Source organism: Sprattus sprattus (genome assembly GCF_963457725.1).
Source record: "Sprattus sprattus genome assembly, chromosome: 17".
In the NCBI taxonomy this organism is placed as follows: domain Eukaryota; kingdom Metazoa; phylum Chordata; class Actinopteri; order Clupeiformes; family Clupeidae; genus Sprattus; species Sprattus sprattus.
The window spans coordinates 25881400-25905632 of record NC_137915.1 but is presented as its reverse complement, the minus strand read 5'-3'; the positions used below and the strand labels follow the sequence as shown (position 1 = coordinate 25905632).

Below are 24233 nucleotides of genomic sequence, written 5' to 3'. Positions count from 1 at the left end.
ATTATAAACAAAGCATTTAAAAGGCCACTCATGCGCGACAAATCACGCTTTCATCATCATCAGGTTTTCTAAATCAAGAAATGCCATTGGTTGCATAAATGTTGCATTTCTTTAAGTTGAATTTTGTCATGCAATATTCAGCCTTTGCACAATGGCTGACGTGCAACTTAGTCTAAAATAATACAATACTTTTTTCCTAAGATGGTCCACCCTCAGTGTTGCATGTGTCCAGTATCCCACAGTGAGTGTGGTCAGCCTGGAGCTCAGCTCCGTGGGTGGTGTTATCAGCGCCGGACATGAGGCAGCCTGTGGATGCTGTGTTATCAGAGGGGAAGACAGACAGATCTGTTCTTCTTTGTCTTCCTCTGACTGGGAGCAGATGTTACAATCAACATCTGTGGGCCATTCCATAATTTATGCCAACGGACCATTAGGCAGCGACGCTGTCATGGCTCCCACCTCTATAACTCAAGGGAACTGTTCTGCACTTTCCATTACAAGTTCAATATATATTCCCATTTCAACTGGGGGGGGGGGGAAGATTCCAATACTTTTTAAATATTACTTTATTGATTAGCATAGCTTTTAAGATAATGTTTTAACCCCTTGAAGCCCGGTCTAAAAGCTAAAATACTGTATGCAGCTACCAGTTGTGAGAGCTACTGATGCGACTATACCATACTGTAATTGCATCTGCTTTTCTCCCATAGGAGAATGCAATGGAATGTACACAGCTATGACATTCAAGAGGCCACTGTCAGTGGATGATGGCCTTTTAGTCATCATCCCACACCCCTGTTTCACAGAATGGTTTCACCTAAGTCACCCGGCTCCCTCTTCATCATAATGGTACAAGCATGCTTTTGGGCGATAAATGAAAACCCTATAACACAAACGGGCATTTATGGAAAACACAGAAGTGATAAATAGTTTGAATGAGCTGTTACAATATGGGATGTAAAGGGGTAATGTAGAACTAAAAGGCTAAACCAATGTAATATCTGGTGAACTGCTCATTGGGGATCCATTAAAAAATGAATACCATCAATTCCCTGTCAGGCTATGTGGTATCCATCTGATTGCTCCAATCCATTTTGCTTGCACACATGTGGTGAATAAGTGCTTATACCATAATCTATATTTTTGGAAATTCTCTTCACAGTGGTTAAGCTATCAGCATCTTCTAATAAGATGTTCACAATCTTATACTATCCACAGTGTGAAACCTGTGCAGTGACTAACAGTCACGTCACACTAGTGATACTGAGATGAGACCACTATTAGACATCTAAAGTGATTTGGATATGTAGAAATACTGGGTGTCAGTATTCTCTATTGAAACATCTCCTCTAAAAGTTTACTTCAACCTCTTTGGTATTTGTATTGCCAGTCAAACAGGCAATGTGATGAAGACTTTTTTTTGCCTTTAAGGGCTTTGCATCATAGATTCACTCAATGACAACCGAATTACAATGCACATGAGATGTAATTAGATAATGAATGAAAATCCTCCTTGACCCCGTCACAGAGGGGTCACAGCCGCCAGACACAAGCATCTAATCCAAACCGCTCTTAAGAAAGCTCTCTTCTGAATGTGACTCAAGAGCTATGCAGCTCCCACTGGAAGCCATGGCAGCGGAGCTGGTCGTAACAGCTGACTCACCCAACCTCCGAGTCAGGCCTTCAAAGCTGCCCTAGACCCCTTGTTTACATTAGCCACCCTGTCACAGGAATCCAATCCACTGCTTTGCCCCCAGCTAATCTTAGGCCCCTTTGGCCTTCTCCACTGGTGCGCTGCCACAGCCAAATATGACAAGGACAGCCAGTGACGACTGACTGTATACTAAATAATTAGACGCCTTACAAAACCAATTAGAGTTTCAAGTAACACGGGACACAGCGAGAGAGCACATACATACATCTGTTTAATACATAAGCGAGGTAGGTTACTGAAAACAATCTCCTTGTAAATACCTTAAGAGTACATCATTGATCATTCATTAATTGCTTGTTTTATATATATATATATATATATATATATATATATATATTATAAATAAACAAGTCTCCAATGCATCCTAAAACACACAAAGTCCAATCTTGTAATATGGTACTAGCCACTCACCCAGCATCACTTCCATTTCCACATATTAAGGCATCCTTGGCTCCTTCCACCTTGTAAAAATTTTCTAAAAATGAGAAAGACACATGTAAGATGGGTACTGAAACATGGCACATGTTCTACACATTTGGTACAATTTCACTAAGTAATTCTTAAAAGCTTACCAAGAATGATGAAAGGTCCTTGGAATTTTTGTTTGAACACTTAGAGGGAGGATAGTCAGCATTTATTGGATGTTATTTGAGACATTTACAGAATGCTGAATTTTCTTTCCTCAACCTACACCTGAAATATCATATGATAACCTGATGGTCCTTAACCTAATTCACAAACGCATCTATTTTATGAGAACATGAAAAAGGAGTAATTCGAGGAAATTCTGAAATGTGCACTGTACTATAAGTCATTATAAATGATGTAAGCATTGAACTAAACCCTAACACAAACCTATTGGTGTTGGGTTACAGTTAGGACATCACTTTTGCTTTTAGTGAGATACACTTTGGCCCTGAAGTAAGGCAGCTCCTTCAGAAGTCATACAAATGGTATCGGCGCGGGGCTGGTGAGAGCTACCATTTCGATCGGACCCGCAGCCATGTTTTCAGTCCCATTCAAGTGACTAAGAGATTACAATGTATGCTAGCCTCCCTGGCCACTCCGTGCTCCTTTTGCTGAGCGGTCAGGGCCCTTCATTTTCACACCGTTTGCCTTTCACCCTGTCCCCACTCCACCGTTAGAGAGTCGGTGGGGGACTGCAGGGGATGAAGTGGAATTGGCAGGCGGCCCGAGCTTTAGCCCTCAGCTGTCGGCATTCCACGTTTCAGCATGGCCTTAAATGTTCCTCCTGTGCCGAGCGAACTCAAACGAAACCTAAAAGCCTCTCCACCGGTGGCTCTTGTCAGCCCGGGCTGTGCCCCCGCACCAAGGCTGACCAGATGCTTGAATAACAATTTAAACACACTCTCTTGTGGCCTGTGTCATGCTATCTACGTGGCACTACAAATGTATTGAGAACCAAAGCCGCCGAAAGTAATGCGGTTTCTTATCAAATAACCTTTGAACCTGCCGGTCGAACACACAATATTACTCCAACAGGTTTCTCATGGAACCTTTCCACATGTCTTATGCAGGCTACTCTGATTGAAATATCCTTAAAAGGGATTGTATAGGTGTTACTTAGACAACGGCAACATCTTATGTTAACATTGAATCAGTAGCCAGGCCTAACCGTAATATCTACAGCACTCTTGTGTGGTATTTGGGAGATCTAACTTTTAACGTTACTTTCCAAGACCATGTGTAACACATACGGCTATATTTTGTTTATCAATACGGTTATTATAGGCCTACAACTTCTGTTGCGAGTCAGTAATTGAAACAATGTGACTGGTCATGATAAGAGGTAGCATCAATCTATTTAAATCTTTGCCCTACATCCGATTTGCGCTGGGCAATATATTGAGCGACAGTTCTGCCCTAATTTCTATTCTAATGAAATGGGATCAACCAAAAATAAAATCTAAAGTTTAATGAATGTCTGCACCCATGTAATGACTGTGCTGTTTTAACTTAAATTTATGATCAAGGGGGTCCACTATCCCACTCATAATTCAAATATATATAAAAAAAAACATTACCCTGATAAGAAACAACAAAGCCAGACTAAGCCAAGACTAAGAAGGATACTGCTATTATATTAAATATCACTATAAGATACTGCAGTGTATCAGAGGCACAGGTTCCCAGAAAAGTCTTGGCAACCAAGGCTGTGATAATAATCTCAGTGTCTTCACCCTAGGTAAATGCCAGCAGGAGCTTCAAGTGTTTGTGAAATTCACAGTGACACTGCCCTGGACATGTTTGTAGGCAAAAAAGAACATTCCAGAAAAAAACCTACAGTGTGCTCTTTGCTGACCAGAGTTTTCCTAAGAGTAAACAAATGATAATAAACTTCACCTTGTACTCAGAAAATCTGAACACACTAGAAAACACTAGAAAATCCATTAGAGAACAGCTTCACATTAAATGGCAGACGAGCTTGCAGAATTAATAGCGTGATTTGTTGTTTACTATTACTACTAATGCACATATGTCATAAGGCATTTGGACGGACATGTTTGCTTCTGTTATTTTCCCCACATTGTTGAAAGTAATACCATCAGTGGTCTTCCTCTCTTAAAATCAACGTCAGGCATATGCCATTATGTAAGCGTTAACAAATGTGGCTCAAGGCAGGGAGCGTGTTCCAGTCTCATTTTTGCCACACTACACGTCCACACAATAAAAAGAGAAAAAGCTGCCTGGCTGAGGCACTGTCTGCTTTACAGCCCAGGCAGATTTACTCTGATCACATGACCATCACTCTTTCACACTGGAACTATTCAGGTCACAAATGGTGAAACATGTGAAATGTTAAAAACAAAATGGAGTCATGGGAAAAAGTCAATTAATGATTTTTTTTGTCACTTGAACATGCTGCCCATTCAGACTGCTCTATTGATATTGTGAAGTCTGTAAATATTGCCCCTGGGTGAAATAGGTTCCAGTCATTCTAACGACACGGTATCTACCTTCAGTGTTGACAAACTCGTCCAAGGAGGACCAGGTCTTGTTGTTGCAGAGGAAAGTGCTGTTGCTGTTGAGGCTGCTGACTGTGTTGTTGATGCAGTGGTCCGTGCTGCGGACACACTTCTGCCTCAGGTTGCCCATGAAGAGCTGCAGGCCAATGAGAGCAAAGACGCTCAGGCAGAACACAGTGAGGATCATCACGTCCGCCAGCTTCTTCACCGACTGGATGAGAGCTCCCACGATGGTCTTCAGGCCTGGGTGCAACAGGGCAAAGGTCAAGCTAGCCTCTGAGTCCGAGTCGTCAGTGTTCTTCTTCCTGACATGGTGCCTTTCCATCAATCACAGATTTCATAGCTTTTGCTGTAAACTTCCTCTTGAGAGGATGATGGAATTTAATGTGGGTTTTTTGGCACTTATGTCTTTTATAGTCTAAAGGCAGTTCTATAAAATCCTGTTGCTCAAATGAATTTAAAGAGGATACATAGGAAACACTGAAATAGAGGTTAATGTTTCCTAGACTACTCCTTAACATTAATATTCAAATGCAACTATGAAAATCATAATTTAAAACCTAATGTTACTATAATTATTAATAACAATCATAAAAATAGTTATTCATGTCATGTTATAGTCAACGTAACAGTGTCTTACTGACATGAAACTGATTGCAATCTTTGTTACTGTTGCTAGGTTACTTTGATATTAATGTATTAAAAGGTATCATGAGAAAACATATCATGCAACCACTGACAAAAAGCAACACACGACATCACACCATAAACACACCACTGCAAGGCAACCGGAAACACACACACAGAAAAAGCAGGCATTCTTCTCCTGGTATGTGTCACTAACAGAACAACAACAAAATATTTTCTGATGACTCTTCAATTGTCTCCAGTTCACAACATAATGTCATTGACACCAGACAGATTTGTCCAGCAAGCCATTAAAAATTGAAATACATGTATGCCTAGCAGACTGCCCCCACGGCATATTACATACGTATACAATACAATATATCTCATATAATAGACTATAGTGATACATCTGTAACTATGTGACTAATGTGACTTTTAAAATGTGTTCAAACAATTAAATGAATGAAAATATTTACAGATAGTAGTGCCAGACTATAAATTGATGCTTTATTTGGTATATTGAATTTATGTAATTTCATGTTTTAATTGATATGGCCTTTTGTCTTTTGTCAATCTACAGATCTATAGATTTTAGGACAATAGTGAGAGGTGTGCCTTATTAGGCGGGTACCTCTCAGCTCAATCTGAAGGACTGTCTGATGTGAATGCCTTCAGCTTGTTATGGATAGTCAGTTCACATGTATGCTCATGCCTTTTAGATGTTAAACACTAAGGTTGAATGAGGTCTTTTGAGTCAGGTTACTTAACCCTTTGAGACTGTCAGCCGTGGGAACTTGAGAGTTCCGCCTCGGCCTAATTTCACTTACAGTAGTGTCATGTGTGTAGACAGCACATTTTCTATTCTTAACACTACAAAAAAGCTATGTAAACATTCTGGGTTCTACTCTTTCCTTCAGAGCGTACATATCAATGTGTGTGTGTGTGTGTGTGTGTGTGTGTGTGTGTGTGTGTGTGTGTGTGTGTGTGTGTGTGTGTGTGTGTGTGTGTGTGTGTTTGTGTGTGTGTGTGTCTGTGTGCATCAAAGATACCTTAATGCTTAAATACTCTTGGCAACACTAATACTTTCTACACCTCTGGGAGGTCTACCCAACTCAAAAGTGTCCCCATCTCCTACATGCCACATTTCCATATCTCCATGAAGTGCATAAGCTGGAGAAAGAAAGGAAATGTCTGCTAGAAGTCCTTTAATGTAGGCCTTAGTATTTAACTCCCTTCTCACCTGGGATGACAGAGATTGTTTTCAGTGCTCGGAGGACTCTGAACGTTCGCAGCGCGGAGACATTGCCCAAGTCCACAAACTCAGTAACATATCTGCAATGAGCAGAGAATCGAAGCACACACAATGACAAATGCAACCACAAGAGGCAAACACACAGGTGAAAAGACACAGGAGACAGAGAGGGGGCAAAGAGGCGTCCACAGTGGGGTGAGGTCATGGGGCAAGCTTTTTAGGGACCGAAGAGGGTACAAAACTGCGGTTGTGGCCAGACAAACAGCGGCAATGCTAACCCCCTACACCCGTCCCCTGACGATGCGGTGTGGGGCAGAAAACCCTTACCTGGGATTACAGAAATAGTTTTCAATGTTCGGAGGACCCTGAATGATCTCAGTGCTTGAAGATTGCCTACTTTAACAAACTCAGTTATATACCTGCAGGATCAAATTACAGTTGTGGTGAAATATAAACAAAACACACAGAGGGGGAAAACATAAAGGAATCAGTCAAAAAACATGATTGGTCAATGATCAAATCAATCAAGCACAAAAAGAAAGAATGATCTTCTTATTAAAATAAAAACAAAAATATGATCTATGGAATGCTAAAGGGTCTCCCAGAAATGAGAATAATCAGTTTTGCGCCAATTTGCCAGATGCAAATTTCAATAAAATTTGAGTGCAGATCACATCATGGGCCTATCTTCCCACTTACCATATCTGATTTTGTGTGCACTGCCCATTCAACTTATCAAATGACAGTGAACAAAAACAAAAAAGGATTCATATGTAAGATTTAGAGGTGAGCTAATATTTACAGTAAGATGGTATGTTAAGCCAATTTAACTTGGCCAATGTTCAACACAATGTTTCGCTGTTTCACTCAGACAGTTGCCAGTCAAACAAGTGAGGGTGGTCTTTCTGTCTCCATGGAAACCCCAGGGATGGGAGCATTTATCGTTTATCACCACTCGTATCCGTTTCCCAGTCATCAGTCTGGATTTAATAAAGCCAGCAACGGCGGGAAGGAGTCCTGTCAACGCCCTGATGCTGCTGTGACTTATGGGAAAGGATGGGGCTAAGGATCCCAGTAACCCTGCGGAGGTATCCAGTTCAAGGACAACTGGTCTGTTTGGCCGAGAGGAATACGACCGTAAGGCCACGCGAGAAATCAGCAGTTCATCATTACAATCGAAGTGGGGAGAGTCCCCCTGCACAATGTTTCTCTAGCGTTCGGATGATGGGGGAATCAAATAATATTGCAATAAAAGTGTACATGAATGTTTACATCTTACAGTAACTACTGATCTCCGTCATTAACTTACTGGAAGCAATTTATGCCACCAACAGAAATTATGTTGCTTTAACACCACTATATTTATTTTTATTTTTATTTTATCTTTTCAAATTAGAGAAAAGAATACATCTTGTTTGTAAATTATTAGTTTAATACTGTAAGACGTAGAAAATAAACTTTAATTTTAAATTAGTCCATATTCTCGAATACAAATGCAGTATTTCAAGATAAATAAAGGAGTTGCTTCGGCCCTCAGCTACAGGACTGCTTTCTGCCGAGCACAAAAGCCAGTCAGATGGTCAGACTGGTCCAGTCAGACGGTCAGCATCCAGAGGGTGGGGCGTATCCTTTCTGATTTATTCCACAACATCCTTGAACTGTGACCCTGGGCAGTTTGACAGTTGGAGATACATTGGACATTCTGAGGAGGCGCATATTCATCTTCTGTCTATTTACAACAATGTCGGGTTTCATTGATCAATTCTGGAGACCACACCAGATTTTACTGAGTTCTAAACAGAAATGTTAAGAGTTCTGTGAATATGTCCCTCCGTCTTCTTTTTGTTACAAGGACAAACTGAACCAGACAATCCACAGTACAAAAAAACGAATTGGATAACATAGAGAATAAACAATCAATAATATGGACAAAACTAAACAAATATTGGAAATTAAAGGGGAGTACCCCAAGGGCTAGAAAGGACACAGAGAGAAATGACCCATTAAGGCAGGGGGGGATATTTCAATGTTCGACTGTATCTCCATGAGCCAGTGAAGACTCATGAGGTGAAACTGATGAGAGCTACTCCATCATGCAGGCTAAACATGTCTGAAGAGGTTGCAGACAAGGTTAAAGGTGAAAGGTCACCACAGGTCAGTGGAAAGGCAGATACTCACGCCATGAGTATTACACTGAAATCCAGCCAGTTCCAGGGGTCTCGCAGGAACGTAAAGGGCCCCACGCAGAACCCCCTCGCCAGGATCTTTATCGAGGACTCGAACGTGTATATGCCAGTGAACGTGTACCTGCAAGGGAAGGTGTCGGACAGGGTGGAGAAGAGGACACAAGGGGGTGGAGAAAGACAGACACGTAGAGGTTTAACACGTTAGCTTAGCAATGGACCAAGCGGGAACTCAGCAGCAACATCTCCCTTCAGTTTTCGTCATGGTCCAGTCTACGGAGTACACGGCCAAGAGTTTGACAGAAAAACCACAAAGAGACACAGAGACAAGGGGTACATAGACAGATATGAAGCAGCACTGGGTTATCAGAGGAGGACATGGGGCTGTAAGGGATGGGGAGGAAGCACGTGAGTGACTCAGTGTGCATCAGCAACCTGGGGGGATGGACAGCAAGCTCATTTGACAGACGCTCCTTGATGAGTTTTGCGGTCATCAAGACGAGAATGGGCATTAACATCCAGCACGGCACTTTAAACACACTTTTAAAGCAGAGTACATGGTGGCTGAGATGGAGGATGCAGCATTCTGAAGTGCACGGCCATATTCTTTTTTTTTTATCCTGCTCTTTTGGATTCGGTGATTGTTTGTTTGTTTTAGTTTTTTTTATAAGCGTGTCTTTTTGGTGAAAAATGTTCCGTTTGACATCGGACCTCTCAACACTGATGGCTGACTGTGGCTCGCCGCCAAAGACTAGGAGTGGTGCTTAAGGTCCAAAGACTGGGAGTGGTGCTTAAGGTAAATTAGCCTTTTAAGGAGGTGTGGGAGACACAAGCATCTGTTTCTCTGACAGAAATGCCCTTGTGGGGTAGACCGGCTTAATCAGCCGCCGCCGTCGAGGCCTCCTACGCGTTTGGTCACCCACTGATCAGCATGTGTTACTGTCAGTTGGTGTTGAGAGGTACGAGTGATTTCCAGTCTGAGCAGGTGTTGTGATTGGCTGGGATTCATTGCATGCTACATGCCAATAAACCCTTGGTCCTCCTTGGTCGCAAATCAACTAATTTTGGGGGATGTCGGGCTGACCGCACGCAAATCATGTGAAGACTTTTATCTGTATTCATTAAAGGTGAAGATGCTCGGCTTTGGCCGGCGCAAGCTTGACCTCCCACAGCACAGAACCGCTGTGAGGGACAACCCATGTCAGAACACAGCAAACTACCTCAGCTACATGCTCAACATGGGTTACATCCTCTCTGTCCACGGGGGGAAACCTGAGCCTTACTTCATGATGATGGGAACAAACAGACTGGCCAACTGCCCTGGAGAAGTGTGGGGGGAGAAAATGAGGGAAAACGTCACAAGAATATATAAATGGGGCAACGTGATGGGCAATGAGGGCAGACAGACAGTAGGAAAGACAGACAGACAGACAGACAGACAGACAGACAGACAGACAGACAGACAGACAGACAGACAGACAGATGGATAGATACATACATAGAAACACAGGTCAATAGGTACATAGATAGATGGAAAAAGAAAGAAAGAAAGACAGGAGGTGGATAAAATGGCTTGACAGAAAGAATATAACCCATGTTCACCTCAAAATTGGTATTGCCAAATTCATCTGAATATTAATTCCCATTCCGTCCTTTTTTGATCCATCTGATTCATTTTGAAGATTTAACTGTAAACCCCTTTAATGAAAATCTTAGTCATAACGGTATGACATTCATACCACGGAGTTCATTCCAATGTAGCATAGCAGAGGTGCAATTAGCAAAGTCAATAGGCTCGGATACACTGAAATTATTAACTTACTTGCTAATTGTGGTTGGCAAGGCAACAAACACCTGGCAAAGCTTTACGTCAGGACACATAGGGCACAGTTCAGAGGTCAATACAATCAGAAAGGATCAGAGTAGACAGAAAAGTATGAGAAACAGAAGAACTGACAGAGCATTTTTAGCCAGGAGAAGCGTCAACACAGAGAAGGGGTCGGCGGCTGGCGTATACTTACTCAACATACTTGGCCCATTGTGCAGGTTCAGACATGGCCATGAAGCAACAGTTGGTCAAAATAGTGCACATTATGAAAAAACTAAATAATGTAAGGAACATTAAGGAAAACACATTTAATTTAATTTCAGTCTCAATAACAAATTCATATTCTGTTCATAGCAGTTCAGTGTCTGTATGGTCTTGTGTTGAAGTGTGGAGATTTCAAATGCATGTCTATATAATTGGAGTGTGTGGATGGGTGTGTCTATGTGTATGGTTCTATCCAGTGACAAAGCTAAAAGATTGTGCTTTCTGTAAATTACTATTAAACATCTAGATGCAGTTCTGAATTTTCTATGGTAAGTAGATCTCTCATCACATACATTTGTACCAACCTAATGGACTTATAATGAATACTAAATAATGAAGTTTTACAAAACTCAGATAACAAGACATCTAAACTTTAATTTTTGTGATGCTGTTGAACAGTACAGACTCAAGAGTGAGTTTGATTTAATGGTGCTCAATATCCCAATAAACTCAGGCTGAAGAATGTTTTTTTTTTTAATACAAAGGAAAAGATGTTGAGTTTGTTATGCTTATGGTTGGGGATTTCCCACAGTGGCCAAATCTCTCACTGCAAATACTCTATTGCTGTGCGTTGGGGTCCTGTTCGTCCTGTCTGGATTTATTTTAGATAATGACCGCCGAACTATACATTATCCCTTACTTATTATAAACACAACAGGGAGCATTACATCCATCGTACCGATACCTAACAAGAGTTAACAACAATAACAACAAAGATGCCTTTGTGAGCATTTCACTAGGGTTGTCAAGTGGGCACCTAACTTCGTCAGTGTTTCATTCAGTTAGGCCCCCAACACCTCCAGAAGGCTCATCAATGGTGTCTGGTGTCCCAGACTCACCCCCTTCCATACTCAGGATGGGTTAACACATGTGTCAAAACCAGACACACCTCAAGATACACCACCAAAATATTCCACAGCCATGTCAATGCACTGCTATCTAAACATCTCATTATACTATGGCATGCCAGGGTAGGAATTGGATAAAAATCCAGGATAGGGTAATTCTACTGTCCCTATCATTAACCAGCAAAGAGTTAACGAGAGTAAAACCTGATTATGTCTTCATGTGTAGTGACCCTGGGTTAAGATACTTTTATTAACTAGACAGAATAGGTTTTACTATGATTTATGCTTCCGTCTTCACCCACCCAGTGCGGTTCTGCGGAGTTGGGAAAACATCACAAGTGGAACGATGTATCTAATGCGGTCAGCATTAATAGCCTACAATTCTCTCCAGCTGATCTGCCTCTTCTCAGTATTATGCCAGGTCATCCATTGCACTAGCTTATCTCGAAAAGCTTTTGCTGTTCGTCTAGATTCCTTTTCTTACTCGCAAGCAAAACTGGTTACCATCTGCCTCCTCTCCAGAAACGTCGCCTAACCCCATGCTTTCCAACTGTCACCTAACCCAAACCCCACTCTTCCACTCTGTACCTGCCCAATGATATCCCTATGCTGTAATACGCCTTGATCTCCTGAATTCTACTTCTTTCCTGTTTTCACCACTGGAGCACTGTTCTAGACTGCTGGATCCTTACACTGTGACAAAGACATCTACAGGCTGGTCTTAGCACATTTGAACTCCTCCACCCAGCTAGTCAATGGTAACACCAAAATTATTTTTTTATACAATGCTACAGTACTCAGACAACCAAGCCATTACTGACACCCCAAGTAATTTCCTAACTATTCTACCAGTTTTCCATCACTGATAGATACTCTTCTACATTTGCTAGGTTTCACTTTCATCCTTGCCTATACTGTCATTCAACTTGGCTCAAGGGGTACATGGAATCGTTGTTGTAAGCATTATCATGTTGTCCATCCTAACTCGGATAGGAGGTAACCCATTCTCTTACCACTAACAATCCATTCAGATGACTCCATTGCCATGGTGAAAGCCAATGGTTAAATGGTGCATCCAGCTATAATAACAATCTCCAAATGCTGCCAGGATGTGGTGTAGTTACTTGTGTTGAAGCTCAACTGAATATGCTCAAAATATGCGGTGACTAACATTGAAATCTTCTCATGGATGATGGGGACTGAAGTAACTGAAAGCCTTCCACACCTGACTCGTTTCCATGGTTTCTGCCTTCTCTCAAATCAACCTTTCTTCTTCAACTTGTGATCTTGACTTGGCTTGACCTTGGTTTTCTTCTGAGCTGTCTTACAAACTCCAAATTTTTCCAAGCCATAACACAGGTGTTAAATACTTTGCATTGCTTATAATCCTTTGGGATAAATTACAATGTACAACTCATTCATTATAAAAGACATGGGAATAAGACTATTTCTGTATGTCATTTGTCCACATTATATCCTTGCCTTTATAAAATCTTACATTTACAGTTTGAGAATGAGTAATTTATGATCTAAACATAATTGCTTGAACATGTTATGTCATTATTTATGTGAGGTTTGTCACGGCAAAATATCCTTAAACTTTCTTTTGAACTCCCTTTCCAGTTTTCAGAGGGAGATTTAACGTCCTCCTGACAGCCTTCTTAAGTAGGCCTATTTTTTACAGGGGGTCTGTCTCAAAGGATTGGTCTCCCCTCAGCATTGCTTATCATATTGATTGGTGTCGACGCGTGTCTCCCATGTGAAAAGGATGCATGACAACCCTTGCATAACCTATTATGATCATGGGAATGTGTGATTCAATAAGCCCTTTAGGCTTTGGGTCGCGTTCAATACAGTAACTTCTCACAATAGTGGTGTCAGGCTAGCTGGGGTTCAGCTCGCTGCAGGCTGCAGCCATATGGTTTGCTAGCAGACAGCTTGCGTGCCTCGGCAGCACTTACTTATTTGCAGGCGCCGCAACCAGTGTGAGTCATGATTATAAGAGGCCCGGACGCACAAAGACGGCAGGCTCCCATTATGGGAAAGGTTCATTTCAGCCTCAAAATAAAGCTGCCAAAATTTTTGCTGTGACGCAATTTGTAACAAGGAAAAGGGCAAAAAGCCTTTCAGTTTTTCAAATTGCAGCTAAATGTGCTTTAATACTGAACTTCAGCCCTCAGTACATGATGATTAAAGGCCTCTTTGATATCCCAAATGCCCTGTCAAGTCCCAGACAGGTCTAAAAGTCTTGTCTTGTCAGCGGCTTGTCTTGGAGTTATTTTTCCATGATGATATGGCGCCTATGTCTCCCCGCATAGGCCTACTGATTTAAGAATCGCATTTCTCGCATGTCTCTAATGAGTGCAATCACTTCAGTGTGGCGCGTCAGACTGTGCTTCCCTCTCTTTCTCCAAGCTGAATGTTATGAATGCGCTCTCGTGGCGCTGGTTAATCAAACATGTTCCCTGGCTCTTGAGTCCCTTGGGTAATCTGCTATTAGAGAGGCCAGGCAGAGTATCTGTGCCGCCGCCTGAAAGTGAGCACTTCTCACCTCACACGTGGCCAAACACAGACATAAATCTGTCTCTTAGTGGCATTGATTCCACTGCTAAATTATGGTAGTGGTTGGAATCACATTTGCCTCTATATTTTTATAGCAAAGACATTGGTTTGTTTTACGGGTAGCCTGATCACCAGATTCTCTAGTCTTTACAGTGTTATGCATGATACACACACTCAAATTTTCTATTCTAAAAACCTTTGGGTTTGGGAGGGGTAGCTCTATGATTTTATCCCACAATAGGCTGACAATTGAACACTGCTTTTAGAATACAGGGCATACATATGTTGGGGGCTGAAATATGGCTATGGCCTGGAAAACACAGGACACCTGGTCACCCTATTTTTGGGAGTGTTTGAGCCCGAACAACTTGATGCCACTGCAACAAAGTCCGGTGTGCGAAAACAAAGCCAGGGCCGGTAGTTAATACGCAAGCCACTTGAAGGAGCACACGTGTCTCAGCCGAATGGGCTGGCACTCCCTTTAACCAGTGCAACACCTCGGGAGTCAGGCCCTCTACCCTCTTATCATGGCAACAGCAGCCAAGTGCCCACAAGCATAATATTCCTAAACACCCGCGGACGTGGCAAAACAGAGGGGTGTTGTATTTTTAGAAGCTGTCTGTAAAGAAAAGGGGAGGTGGATGGGAGTGCTGTGTGTGGGGGGGGGGTGAGGGGTCGGGGGTTAGGGGGGATGGGTGTTTGAAAGGTTTGGCAATGGTACAGATGGAAGTGCAGTCATCCCAACCTGGCATTGAACTAGCCAAGCGACCCCCTGCGTACGCCCCACCCCCCCAATTAGAGTGCGTCCCTGAAATGTCAAAGCACAAGGAATGCTGTCACGGTGCAAGTGTGTGGTGTCGTCATGCCAGTGGGTGTTGATGCAGAGTCTGTGGACAAAAGGGTGTTGGCTGACTGACTGTCACAGCCAAAGGCATGGCCAACGTTCTTCACCAGACATTTAATTCTAGAATGTTCCCTCAAAATGTTCCTCTTTGTCCCAAGAGTTTAGCTTCCTGAGCAAACTTTTTTTCTTTTCTTTTTTTTACAGGCTAGCTGAGGTGAAACTGACACATTTCGATTATATTTGTATCCAGTCCATGTCACTTTCTTCATTGTTTTCTCATCTTAGTTATGAACTGGTTGATTCTTCATAGGATTACCTGAACACAACATTTTGTAGCTGTTCAAAAGCATCACAAAAACACACAATTGGTCAAATCTACAAAATGAGATAAAATAGCATAACATTTGTCATAACAAAAAGGATATGAGTGTACCAAAACCTTTATTGATGCTCTTCTAACGGGATGAAAAGGGCTAAAAATATAGAGTGCAGGTGTGGCACTAAATCGGAAGATGGCCTTCCCTTTGTTCAGTACTATAAAAGTCTGTGGAGAAGAAAAGCAGAGAACAGAGAGCACCATACATTAACAGCTTCTACAGACAGACATAACTAATAACAGGTTGTATAAATTGCTGGACTACTCATAAGCAATCAGTCATGATCTATTTAAACTGCTTCCTACCAGTCACCATTCAAAATGGATTCATACGTTAGGAATGTAGACCAACTCAAAAAGGGTCAAGGAAGGTGAGAACCATCTTAGCTGAAAAGGTCTCCTTGATAGCACAGTGAATCGACATGAACATAGCTTACACATCCAGTCATCCATACATTTAGACATACACAGAAACTGTAACACTATCTGTATCAAATGTGCTTCGGATAAATGGTCCTGAAAATGAACATAAACCCTATCAACCCCTGGTTCTGTCTCATTCCTGAAACAGATGTGGTCCTAGAAGAAAGTCTACAGTACTTTGTTAGCTAGACTCTGTTTAAAGGTAAAGTATTTCGGAGTCACTTTTTGGGACTTACATGGGCATCCTGCAGTAGGCAGGAATTAGACGCAGGTCATCCCCTTGGCATCACTAACCACTGTACCACCAACACCAATTAAGCACAATTTAACATTCAGACTAGTCTGTTACCACTGTAGTTATCTTACTTAAGGTTTGGCTGAAAACACAGGAAGTGTTTCTCCAGATAGGGCAAAGAAAACAGTTCATTTTTATAATTAATTTCACCACCACCACCCAGCCACCCCCACCCCCCCCCCCCCCTCCCCCACACACACACACCCACCCTACAACCTACTCTACAACCAGAATTATACCCTAAAGGCTTTTATCCACCATCAACTATGATTTCACTTTACAAAAATACTCAGAGGGATAACTCATCCCAGATTTATAACAGATTCCCACCAGAAGTGTTTATTATCAGCCAAAATGGGGCACATGATGAAGGGGATGAACAATAGGCCACCTATGAGAGGGACCAAAGAGTGCACAAATAAATTACTACAGGGTGTGATGGGGCAATATCTGTCACCAACGGGACGGCATCTATCGCTAAGGGCGACAGTGGCACAAGGGGACATCTCCATCCCCTCTTTGCACGGAATGCTGCGGTGTGGCGCTGACGCTTTGGCGGTGTCTTCATAGCGCCCAGGATTTATACTGTGACAATGTAACATAAATAACATCAGCCAGTCACGGGCTGAAGAATCACTGCGTGCGGCCAGCACCCCGTCAGCAGAACACTACTGGTGGCATGTTGCGGCAGCAGCATTTTTTGCATGAGTTATGTGTAGTGTCGGTGCTTATCAGAAATCTAGCCCACAAGTGTGACACGGTGCACCCCGCAGTCATTTTTTAAGTGTGTGTATGTGTGTTTGTGTGTGGGTGGGGGGGGGGGGGGTTGTGGGGTTTTGTTTTCCATTCCTCACCTGTCCCTGAAGAGGCTTGTTGTCCCCCTCATTGCTTACATTAATGGGCCTGTGAGAGATGGTGAGATGGGACAGTCTCTATTCTAAATGGCCACATACTGTCCGCCACATTTGCGCCTGGCAGACTCGTCTCATCAGTTAGAGCTTAAAAAAAGAAAATAAATCAGAGACGTGCAGCGGCAATGAGCCACTCTCTGCTCTCCGGGTCTCGTGGACGGAGCCAGAGCTCTGTGTTTTCTTTTTAGCTCATGAGTGATCTCATCCTCTTCAGAGATGTCGTGTCAATGTCAACAGGGGAGCCTATTAAAGTGACATGCGCTACCGAGGCCGGACAGCGGTTGGGTCACGTGTGGGAAGTGTGAGGTCTGGGTGAGAACGGCGGAGCAAGGTCACGATACGGTTGCTCAAATCACTATCACGACATGCTACCTTGTCTTATCATCTACAGAACGAAGCCCTCCGTATTTGCGTACAGTTCGCTTGATTTGTACATGCACCTGTCACCAAAAAAATTGATTATTCTGATGGTTTGTGTGTATGAGTGTGAGTGTGAGTGTGTGCATGTGTGTTTGTGTGTGTGTATGTGTGTGTGTTTTAGGAAGAACACAATAAGTGTCACTGTGGTTGTATTAAATACAGTTGGTCGTCATCATAAGTTGCTGAAATTGCTACCGTATTTTTTTGGAAGAGCAGATTTAGGAAGCATTTTAAAGATGATGATTTGGTCAAGTCTTTGCCTAAGCGTACGAGAGAACAGCGGGCACAGCAGAGGCTGCATTAGAGCTGTCCAGGTCTGTGACTCATCAGTTTCATCAGCTATCACTTCTCACTTCCTTCCCCCTCTGATTCAGCACAAATAAATCAACAGTCTGCTTGCCAGACACCAAATCCCTTATTAGACGATGTCTTCATTTTATTTCTGAACTTTCTAAAATTAAATTCCTGTGACTATTTAAATGGCCATTACTATTACTCTCAACACATTCATGGATTGGACTTTCCAAGTGGGTTTTATTTCTATTTTGAGGCCACTCCTTACTCCTTTTCCCCCCACCATAAAGCATTATTGTTGAACAAAACAAACCAATCCCTCTTCATATTTTCCATCCAAACATACACAAGGAGACCTAATCACAGAGCGAGATCTCTTATGAAATAAGAACAGAGATGGAAACCCAACCCAAAACTTGCCACCACTCACTCTCTGGTCCTTGAAGTAGAACGGGTCGATATCATCCAGAGGCACGCCCACCAGTGCAGACGGAATGTCTCCGAAGATGCGCGGCAGCTGCTTTCCCGCCTCCAGGTCAGCCCGAGGCCTGGGCTTGACCACGTCTCCCAAGTCCTCCTTGTACTCCTTGGCCTTCTTGGCCTCCTCCTCGGCAATCCGCTGCTCGATACCAGCCAGGGATTCACGAGTGAACCGGTGCAAGCTGTCAGGACCCGGTGGTAACAGCAGGGCTGCCATCTTTTCATCCTGAGTCTTCTATCCTTGGGTTTACTTCACAGCTGAGAGGGACAAGCATGTAAGAGAAAGAGAGGGTTAGAGTAATCTGTTGATGTTTAGAGGGTTTGACAGATTATACAAGTGTGAGATTGAGAAAGATTTTGATTTGCAGCTGAATCTTCGATCAGATAAAAAAAAAGGTAAGAAAAAGTTATGGCTAAATAAGATCAAGCATCTTGACAAGCTAACCTGACCGAAATGACCCAATGAAACCTTCTGCTACAGACACATGTTTAAGACACACAAGTTCAACCTGTTGATTGGGGTTATGCAGCAAAGTTCAAGCATGGTAACTTTCATGTCATGTTAAGGTTGTGAAAGCTTTATCCTTCTTCTTTGGGCTCTCTTGTGTCTGTGGGTTTGTGAGGGTGTTAGTGGCTGAACAAAGAAGAAGAAGCCGCCAACACTTCCCCTTGCCAGCGCATGGCACGCAGGCACAGACAGCATCTATGAACAGACTGGGCCATCTGCTGCGGCGGCTAATTGAATGAATGAGCTGTGTTCATTTATCATCCAATCATGTGTTTATTATGGAGTGTCTATGACACACACAGAGACCTGGTTTCCAGCTTCTTTGAGAGAGCCCATCAAAAGAGGCCTTTAATGAATCAGCCTGACTAAAGTTGCCCCTCTTGCCCTGATGACTGTGATCATGGTATGAAGTAACCTCTCCAAAACCAACCTGTGCTGAACTAGTCAACACTTGTTGATTCAAAGCCAAACAATAAACAATTCATAATGTATTATATTTTCTGCATAATACATTATAATGCGCTTTATAGAGTTTTGCTAGTATTGCTGACTAGCTGTAACTATAATGAACAGTGGTGTGTAATGGAATGTTATGGTAAATGACTAGGGATGAGAACCTTTACGATTTTAACGATTCCGGTTCCTTATCGATTCCTGCTTATCGATTCGATTCCTTATCGATTCTCTTATCGATTCTTATTGGGTAAGGGGTGAAAAAAGAGCACAAACGGGTTTTTTACATTAATGTTCTTTTATATAAATTTCTAGAATGCTGCACACACCATAAACAGAATGTTTACATAAATAACCAAACACTTTTATTAAAAAACAGACATTCTTGCCACTAAATATAAAACAACAATATTTAAATGCATATGTGGTGAGAGTGTCAACTCTAAAGCTATACATTGACATTGCAGAGCACTGTTGATTGCTATTTCACTCATCTATACTGTATAGATGAGTGTATGAGTGAATGAGTGAAATAGCAAACAACCCCTATACAACCCTTCCTCTGCTACCTACTGATCTTTCTTTTCCAGAGCAGATATACCTCAGGAAATGTCTCATAATTGTTGGAACAAATGCATCCAGGTTTAGTTTAAGTTAGTCCAATCTAAACCCCTCCCTCATTGCACTCTTGAGATAAACTAAATCTGGCATTAAAATGGCACTAACAAAATCGTTGAATTGTCTGATCTGACATGAAGCCCTTGTTATTGAGTAAACTGAAGGACTGTATATTTTCTTGTAGGTTGCTTGGTTGTATGGCTAATTGCGAACTATTATGCTTAACTCTTCTAATAGCAATGTAGAACCCACTACAAACACAATAACGTACTGAAACATACTTACTTGTATCATGCACACAATGCCTCACATACGTATTTGAACAAAGATGATTCGCAAACTAGGCACTCAGTATATTTAAAACTTAACTATTGCTGCCACTGAATTGAAAGAGAAACGTATCCATATCTAGGGAGCTGCACGCGTTGCTAGGCAACGCCATTATTAACGGAGTCTTTCGCGTTTCATCCCTGACTTACCAAGCCAAGGTAAAGTCCTCAAAATGTTTTATCATAACGGTGTTACTCGTGTGTTATCAGCAAACTTTCTAGAACCAACAGAGGGGAGGCAAGCACTGCCTCTGCCTCAAGCCAACGGCTGAAAATAGAAGATTCTACAGCTAAGCTAGCCTACGTTGTATGACAATGTCCAACATCGCCCATTCTGTTAAGCAATTAAATGCTAAGTTTAGTTATGGTTAACACGACAACGCAAACGTTTGCTGATAACACACGAGTAACACCGTTATGATAAAACATTTAGAGGAGTTTACCTTGGTAAGTTAGGGATGAAGCGCCGTCGTTAGTTAGTCAAAAACATGACAATCTTGTAATTTAATACCATGTTGTGTGCTCAAGTGCTTATTCATAGTAGATGTACCTCCTCCCTTTGACGAAATACATGTTTTACAGACGTTACAACTGACCATGTTTGCATTTGTTCGAGTGAAATAAAGCCACACTTTAGATCGCTTCTTTCTAGTTGCCATTCCTGCTGCGGTCTGATTTTTTAAAGGAAGCGTTCGCGCATGCGCTAACGGCACAGAGGTCCGTTTACAGACCCGGTTTTGAATTTGGCTAACGATTCCAAAGATTCGGCTCATTAGGAACCGGTTCTAAACAAGAACCGGGTTTCGGTTCCCATCCCTATAAATGACATACTCTAACTCACATAAAGCACCAAAATAACTCTATTTATAACATATTAAAACATTGCTTATTTATTTTTGGACCTCATTTTATAGTAAGGTTTCATCATAAACCCTATAATGGTAACATCACCTCTCCTTAATGTGCAGTCAATCCAAACAAAATGCACACATCAAGGAAAAGAGCTACATGAATGTTTAGACTGGCATGATGTTTATCTGGGTGGTATTGAATGCGGCACTTGAAATCCCAGTCAAGCAAGCACTACAGTGTGTTTTGGAAATTAACTGGAAAACATTTATTATCTCACTGCTTTTGGTCTCCACTCCTATCTATTTTTTCTAAATTTGTGTCACAGTTTGTCACTGTTACTTATTTGAACAGGCCCTCATGCCTGCCATATTGGAGAAGAGTCCCCTTCCCTGAGAATGGGTTAAATGTATCCGTGTGAGACCCAGAGGCGTCTCCTGGTCTCCAGTGCTCTGCATGTATAATCTGCCCTTTCATTTCCATACCATTTCAGCTATTCAAAAAGGCTGGAGCCAATGTAGCTAACATTGTGTTCAGCTGAACTGAACAAAAAAAGACCCAACATGCTTGAACTGTTTTTCTCTCCTTCCAGCAGAATTCCTGCACTAGACTCTTCCTTTCAGAGAAACCCCAAGCTTTCATGTCCACTGATTTTAGTATCTGCCTGGCTCAAAACAGTCACAGTGCCCTCTTCGCTTGTTCATATTTTTCTCTTTTTTCCCTTCTGATCTAAATCACAGTGTTGTCAGTCTGCGCATATTTTACAAGAATTGTTGAGGGGGGTTAGTGAGATGTGCATATTTTGAGTGCAATGAAGTCAGCTGAAAATGTATCACAGAAACACTTGCAACTAATATGCCTAGGGTCAAAAATACATTTAATATTACCACACAAAAGATTGTAAAAAATAAAAATCATGTGGGGGTGATTTGCTTATGGTAAAGATCACTGTTGTATAAAGTGATTGTGTGTAAAAGGCTGACCCTTGGCAATGGATGCTTCCAGAAACAGCCAGAAAGCCAATTTATACCTCAAAATGAAACCTTGTGTACGTGAGTTACAACATGTCTGCTCGTGAACACATTCCATAACCTGTTCAACCCAATCTAATGACCTCTCCTTCCCCAGAAGGAAGCTCAATGCAAAGTCTGTTTTTAGATCACAATGCCCACGGACTGCTGATATCTTTCTTACAGCCTACAGAATTTGGTCTCTGTTTACCATTTCATGGTCTTCCCTATTTGTGCTGCTGTCTACTCTGTAAAACTGAACATTGAACCTGGCACATGTAATACTTTGACACTAAAGCTAAAGGCATGGTTCACTGGACAGACAGTATGAATCGGGCTGCAAAATCTCACTCACTTGCAGGGTTTCAGGGTGGCTTAGGATGATCTCACAGGCTGACCTAGGCCAGTTTTAGGTATAAAACTCTTTCCCAAAATAGTTCAGTCCGTCCATTCAAGTGCCCACAGTATATAGGTCATCGGGGGCATACAACATGTTAAAAAGCCCCCTTTCTTTCTTTCAGTGCGCCAGAGCAGGCGTCCGGGACTGAAGGGGAACAAAAGGGTGGATGCTGAGATGAGGTTCCGTGTTTGGGTGGTGGTGGGGGGGGGTCACCTCGGGACGCCTTTGTGGCGCTTGCGGGGGCGCCACGCTCCTGATGTCTACGAGGCCGAGCGGCTTGTCAGTGAAAGGCACTGCTCTGTGTTCTAATGTCCGGGCACTGTTCCGTGCTGAGACAAGGGACGAAGTATCAAAACAGTGGCCTTTACACGTCCCCGCGCTCCACAACGGAGACATAACACGACACAAGAAAAGCAACCGGGGGAAGAAAAAAACAACTACAGCAAAGTCCGGACACTGCACCTGCCGAGTCCTCAACCTTTGGCTTCACATGCTTGGCTGGAGCTCCTGCATGTCGCTGGATGGCATGCTGGCAGTGAGCGGTAGGGAGCGAGCGAGCGAGTGGGAAGGTGATCGTACAGTATTTATCACAGCACACTTGACACTGAGGAGTTGCAGAGCTAAAAGAGTCAAATGTCATCAGGGGCACCTACAGCGTGCCAGAGCTGTAAGTGACATCACCTGTGGTCTTTCGCCAAGACCTGTATACAGCCGGCAATTCCGGTTCAAAAAGAGCCTCTTCAAAAAAGGCGCCTGGACAGCTCTCTTTCAATCCATGAATGAAATACTGTGCTTCGCAGGCAGGTTTAGGGGTGTTAATGTAAGGAGAGAAGGTGTGTTCAGCTCATAAATGAACAATACTATCTGCCGCACGGTAAACAGTAAGTAACACTCATGTTTAAATGGTGTCAAATTCTGTTGACTATCTGACAATGTAGAGCATAGCTCTAAAAATTGTAACACTTTACTGTTCGATGAGGCAGCTATGCTATCCCGGAATTCTATGGTATATTTTGAAAACCTTCCAAAAATGTTGTAAGGAAAGTTCAGTCAATTGGCTTCATAGCTAATCGAATAAGCCAATAAGCCAAATTTGTTTCAGACCATTCTGGTCAAACTGAATATTTGAAAAATATCTGTTACAAAAAGCATTGATTTTGACACCTCTTGCTATTGAAATGTACTTGAATGCATTCTGACAGTGGTATACTTCCTTTTTGTGGGTGTTAGAAGTAAAAGGCAGCCTTTCCTTATCATATCGTCAACCATTACAGCTGAGAATTAGCATAGAGATATGAATCAGTCCCCAATGGCTTGCCGTCCCTCAGTCTGTTTTCATTTACATCAATCCATTGTGCCGCTGCATTTCTGTTAAGGTAATCTCCCACAAGGTTACAACCACAGCAGAGGGATCAAGGGGCCGGCCATGTAAACCCACAGGATAGCCATAAAAACAGGCCCCTACGAGGCAATGTTGCCTAGGTCAACCTCACTGCCCTCCTCAGCTCCCACAGAATTCAATTGACCTGGGTATTCCTTTGGGAAATCAGCAATAAAGTATCCATACGTGGTGTAAGTGCATAACCATTTCAGCTAGGAGACTAGTGTCCCCAATCTGGGGAGTTATTTTATTTCTTCCCAGTGATCGTCAGTTTGGCAGGTTTCGTTTGACAATGAGTGTCTATGTGGAGATGATACCATGACAAAACATCATTAAATAAGTCCAGTTCACGTTTGAAACAGGTTAGAAGTACC

The 24233-nt window shown here is 42.4% G+C and overlaps 1 protein-coding gene across 1 annotated transcript in view; it reads right to left on the bottom strand.

The window, feature by feature from the left end:
• scn5lab (sodium channel, voltage gated, type V-like, alpha b) overlaps positions 1 to 18528 on the bottom strand; it is a gene marked incomplete at both ends in the record, with an annotated part of 82006 nt that extends 63478 nt beyond the window's left edge. The window contains 7 exons of the mRNA XM_080855644.1: positions 2126 to 2189; positions 4693 to 4944; positions 6572 to 6663; positions 8762 to 8890; positions 10788 to 10868; positions 15538 to 15656; positions 18262 to 18528. Of these exons, the coding sequence (XP_080711770.1) occupies positions 2126 to 2189; positions 4693 to 4944; positions 6572 to 6663; positions 8762 to 8890; positions 10788 to 10868; positions 15538 to 15656; positions 18262 to 18528 (1004 nt within the window). The remainder of the gene's footprint in view (positions 1 to 2125; positions 2190 to 4692; positions 4945 to 6571; positions 6664 to 8761; positions 8891 to 10787; positions 10869 to 15537; positions 15657 to 18261) is intronic.
• Positions 18529 to 24233: the final 5705 nt, after the last annotated feature.